At 61.0% G+C, this 5,281-nt stretch overlaps 1 protein-coding gene across 1 annotated transcript; it reads right to left on the bottom strand.

Annotated features, from left to right (window-relative positions):
- Nucleotides 1–1,049: 1,049 nt before the first annotated feature.
- LOC147979002 (uncharacterized) lies at nucleotides 1,050–4,748 on the bottom strand. Its single transcript, XM_087514983.1, has 4 exons — nucleotides 4,552–4,748; nucleotides 4,087–4,237; nucleotides 1,774–3,966; nucleotides 1,050–1,220 (listed from the first exon to the last, which is right to left on the bottom strand). Exons 1-4 carry the CDS (start codon nucleotides 4,746–4,748, stop codon nucleotides 1,050–1,052), a joined length of 2,712 nt encoding a protein of 903 aa, XP_087371109.1.
- Between the last annotated feature and the right edge of the window lie 533 nt (nucleotides 4,749–5,281).

The raw sequence follows: 5,281 nt of genomic DNA, 5'->3' as shown, positions 1-5,281 counted from the left end.
AAGGCAAAAAAAGGAAAAAGGTCACGTCTGACCCCTAGCTACGTCTTCTTCCCAGCGCGGAGCTAAGGACTTCCACTGGGACGTGGGTGGGAGCCCGATCTGAGGGCCCGTAGGCAACGCACAGGAGACTCCGAGGCATGTACAGCCCCAACTCATTATTGCGTGAGAGTGTCACGAGCGGAGACCTTCACGGGCACGGAGCCTTGATTGTCTTCACGGGCACGGAGCCTTGATTATGGATATAACCTCCTGAGGTGCTGAATGTTCCAGGAATTCTGGATGAGTATCCCATCCTGCGTCTCCAGGCACACAGCGCCAGGCCTAGAGACTTGGGCGATTCTGAACAGGCCCTCCCACATAGGTGAGAGCTTGTGTAGCCCTTCCCTGGAGAGGACCCGCCTCAGGACCAAGTCACCAACTTCCAATGTTCTCGAGCGGACGCTGCGGCAATGATACCGCCGCAGCGCCTGCTGATATCGTGCTGCCCTGAGCGCAGCTCGGCGGCGGCCCTCCTCGCCGAGCATGAGGTCCATCCGCCAGGCGGTGTCCTAGCGTTCCTCATCGAAAGCCAAGACCCGTGGGGAGCAACGCTTGACCTCGTGATGGAGGACCGCCTCCGCACCATAAACGAGAAAGAACGAGGTTTCTCCCGTAGGTTTGGTTGCGGTGGTGCGGATTGACCACATCACGGACTGGAGCTCGTCGATCCAGCCCCTGCCACAGGCCTCGAGATTTTTCTTGAAGCTGCGCGTCTTGAGGCCGCGCAGGACCTCTGCGTTGGCGCGTTCGGCCTGCCCATTGCTCCTGGGGTGGGCCACTGAGGCGTAGCAGATCTGCGTTCCAAGGTTAGCACAATATGATCTGAAGAGGTTTCTCGTGAACTGCAAACCATTATCCGTGATGATGCGGTTGGGGACGCCGAAGCGGGTCACGAGGCCCTTGATGAACTTAACTGCCGATCCTGCGGGAATCATGCGCACCGGCTCCACCTCGGCCCACTTGGTGAACTTGTCGAGGGCGACATAGAGGAAGCGGTAGCCCCCCGCCGCTCAGGGGAATGGTCCCAGGATGTCAAGGCCCCAGACCGCGAAGGGCCAGGAGAGCGGGATGGTCTGAAGATCTTGCGTTGGCTGATGGATTTGCTTGGCATGGAACTGGCATGCCTCGCAGGCTTGCACGAGCCTCGCAGGCTCGCACGAGCTCTGTGGCGTCGTCCAACGCTGTGGGCCAGTAGAAGCCACTGCGAAAGACCTTGCCCACGAGGGTGCGGGATGACGAATGATGGCCGCAATCCCCTCCGTGGATGTCGGCCAGCAGCTCTTGTCCTTGCCTCCTCGAGATGCATTTTAGCGAGATGCCATTAGGGCGCCTCCTGTAGAGCTCACCGTCTTGGATGAAGTAGGCCAAGGCCTGCCGAGCCACGCGTTCCGCGCCTTCCTCCTTCTCCGGCAAGGTGCCGCGTAGTAGGTATGCCTTGAGTTCCTCAGTCCAGCAATCTTCCGTAGGTTCGGCGGCGAGCAGCAGGCGGGCTCCGGAGGGCGCTCCACAGGGTGGTGCACCGACCTCGGGAGCCGCTGGCAGCCCCTCATGCGTGGATGCCAGCTCTAGGGTAGGTGGTGCTGTCGACGGCCTGAGAAATTGCTCCTCGAAGACACCTGGTTCCTGTGGCTCTCGTCGGGAGGCCGGCTTGGCGATGTCGTCTGCTTCCTTATTCGTGCCCCTCGGCACGTGCTGCAGCTCCAGTCCTAGGAACTGCTTCTCCATCTTGCGCACCTCCTCCAGATACGCTTCCATGTGTTCGTCCTTGGGCTTGTACTCTTTGTTAAAGAAGTTGACGAGGAGATGCGAGTCGCCTTTGATGGTGAGATGCTTCACCCCTAGTGCGGCCGCGGCCTTGAGCCCGGCGATTAGGCCCTCGTACTCTGCGATGTTGTTGGAGACCTTTTCGCCACACCGGAAGCAAAGTTGCACAGTGTAGTAGAGCTTGTCCTGAGTGGGTGATACCAGCACGGTGCCAGCCCCCGCGCCGAGGCGCGAGAAGGCACCATCGAAATATACCACCCATCCTTCCGGAGCTTCGTCGCCCGGGGCCAGCGAGCGGTCCTCGCTAGCCCCCTGGTCTGGAGCGTCGGTCCACTCTGCCACGAAATCAGCCAGCGCTGCCCCCTTGATGACCCGCGTGGTGCTGAACTCCAGCTGGAATGCCTCCAGCTTGATGTTCCACTCAGCAACCCTCCCGACGATGTTCGGGCCCCGGAGTACCTTCTCCAGGGGGTAGGCTGAGACGACCTTGATGGGATGGCCTTGAAAATAGTGGCGCAGCTTCCTGGAAGCAACGAGGAGCACCAGCAGCAGCTTCTGGGGCATGGGGTAGCGCGAGCAAGTGTCGTGGAGCACAGTGCTGACGAAGTACACGGGATGCTCCATGAGGGTTGGTGATGCGGGATCCTCAGGCGCTTCTGATGGCTCAGGAGCTTTACATAGGACGGCAGGGTCGCCAGACGTTGCGGCCGTGTCGGCTCCGGAGGTCGTGTCGTGAGTCAGCGGAGTTTCGGAGGGCCTCGGGTCATTCCGCGAGCTCTGGCCCCTGACCCTTTCCTCTCGTGCCACTACCAGCGCCGCGCTGGCGGAGTGAGGCGTAGCAGCGAGATAAAGGATCAAGGGCTCCTGAGGCCTTGGCGCCACTATAACCGGCGGGCTGGTGAGGTACTTCTTGAGATCTTGGAAGGCAGCGTCGGCCTCCGAAGTCCACTCAAAAGGCCCCTTCCTCTTCATGAGCTTGAAGAAGGGGAGGGCGCGCTCGCCGAGCTTCGAGATGAAACGCCCCAAGGACGTCACACATCCCGCAAGTTTCTGCATTTGCTTCAGGATCGTGGGCGGCTTCATTCTCTCGATGGCTTTGACCTTCTCCGGGTTGGCTTCTATGCCCTGGTGCGAGACCAGGAATCCCAGCAGCTTGCCTGAGGGGACCCCAAACACACATTTTTCCGGGTTGAGGCATAAGTTCACCTTGCGCAGGTTGGCGAACGTTTCCTCCAAGTCCCCGATAAGAGTCTTGGCCTCCTTGGACTTGACCACGATGTCGTTGATGTAGGCCTCTGCGTTCCTCCCGAGCTGAGGGCCGAGGGTGATGTGCATCCGCCGCTGGAAGGTGGTGCCTGCGTTCCTCAGCCCGAAAGGCATGCAGATGTAGCAATAGGTCCCGCATGGGGTCAGGAACGACGTCTTCTCTACGTCTTGTACTACCATTTTGATCTGGTGGTAGCCCGAGAAGGCGTCGAGGAAGCAAAGCAGGTCGCACTCGGCCATTGAGTCCATGATCTGGTCAATGCAAGGGAGAGGGAACGGGTCCTGAGGACAGAACTTGTTGAGGCTCGTGAAGTCGACGCACATGCGCTCTTTGCCTCCTTTCTTCTGGACGATGACGGGGTTGGCCAACCATTCTAGGTGGCGCACCTCCCAGATAACGCCTGCTTCTTCTAGCTTCCGGACCTCCTGGACGATGAAGGCCTGCTTTTTCGAAGCCTGCCACCGCGCCTTTTGCTTGATAGGTCGTGTGTTTAGGCACACCGTGAGGTGGTGTTCGATGACGTGCCTAGGCACCCCGACCAGGTCGGTTGCCTTCCATGCGAACACGTCCTTGTTCGCCCTAAGGAAGGCCACCGATGCCTCCTCTTGCTTTGGAAGAAGGCTCGCACCGATGGTGAAAGTGGAGCTCGCGTCTCCCTCATCGACGGGTACCTGCTTGGTCTCGGCGCGATCCTGAGAGAAGAGTTGTTTCTCTTTGGCTGGAGCGGCTTCGGCGGCTTCCGGAGCCCCCTCTGTGCTTGGGCGAGCCGCGGCAACGGCTCGATAAGCGTGCTCGAGGACCTGAAGAGCGGCCTTGGTGTCTCCTTTGATGGTGATGGTGCCACTGCTCCCGGGCATCTTGACGATGTTGTAGCCCGGGTGAGTCACCGCCATGAACTTGGCCAGGGCCGGGAGACCGAGGATGGCATTGTAGGGCAGGTGGATAGGCGCAATGTTGAAGTCGATGAGTTCGGTCCAGTAATTGGCGTGCGTCCCGAAGGTGACGGGGAGGCGGACCTGCCCGAGCAGGATGGCCGAGCCCGCGACCCCCGAGAAGGGTTTGGTGGGGAGGAGCCGCCCGTAGGCCACCGGCACACGACCAAAGGCCTCCGCAGAGAGGATGCTGAGCCCGGCGCCATCGTCGACAAGGGTCCTTGTGACGGCCACCCTGCAGATGGTGGGGTACATACCGTGGGGAGGATGCATGTGCCGGTTGTAGCTCTGGTGTGGTTGCCGGGGCCAAACACGATGGCGTGCCCCTGCGCGCCTAGCCCCCGCGGGGCCTCCTGCGACCGAGCGGCAGCCCCCAGCCGTCGAAGGTGTGATTTAGCGTGACGGGCCAACACCGGCGCCTGGGATCCTCCGATGATGCAGGCGACCCCGCGGCACGGTGACGCCCTGCCGGCAGCGTCCAGCAGCTCGCCGGGGCGAGCCACCCAAGCGTCAAGTCCCGCTGCAGGAGGCCGGTGTCGGAGCATCTACTGGGCCGTTAGAAGCGCCGCCGGCGAGGCCAGGGGAAGCGGGAGTGGTGTAGCGGGCCGCTCCCCAGTGGCCGGGCCGGCGATGGGGTCGTCGACGTGGGGGACGAAGCGCCCGTGAGCGGCGCGGTCCGCCGACGCCGCCCGGGCAACGGGAACGGCCCCAGCCTCCGCGCGGATGCAGCAGGCAGGTGTCGCCATGGCGACATAGGGCAGAAGAGGGGAGGCGAGGTCGTCGGAGAGGCGAGATCTCGACACACCCCCTACCTGGCACGCCAAATGTCGGATTCCGGGCTCCGCAAAATCCTTAAGATTCAAACACAGGGGCGTGACGAAGATCTCTCCCACTACACGTCTACCTAGCACCTCGCTCTTCTCCTGGTGGTGGGAATGGAATGCAAGCAAGAAAACAAGTAGAGCACACAAGAGTTTACCCAGGTTCAGGCCACCTTGCGGTGTAAAACCCTACGTCCTACTTTAGTGGATTGGCCTTGCGAGGGCTCGAGTATGAACAAGTACAGTGGATTCCTGAGCTTAGGAGGCGAGCTCGAAGGGGTGAGGAAGCGGATGTTCTTGCTCCTTTGCTATGCTCAGTCCCAATGGGTTGGTCCTCCTCCTCCTCTAGTTAGGAGCCCTAGCTACTTATATAGACGGCCAGGGTCCTCTTCCCCCGAAATGTTTAGGCGGGAAGGGAATCCCACAACGGCCATTTGAGCGGGAACACAAGGACGCTC

This window comes from Triticum urartu, chromosome 3A (genome assembly GCF_056163025.1).
Source record: "Triticum urartu cultivar PI428250 chromosome 3A, HENAU_Tu73, whole genome shotgun sequence".
Classification (NCBI taxonomy): Eukaryota; Viridiplantae; Streptophyta; class Magnoliopsida; order Poales; family Poaceae; genus Triticum; species Triticum urartu.
This window is presented reverse-complemented; position numbering and strand designations above follow the sequence as displayed.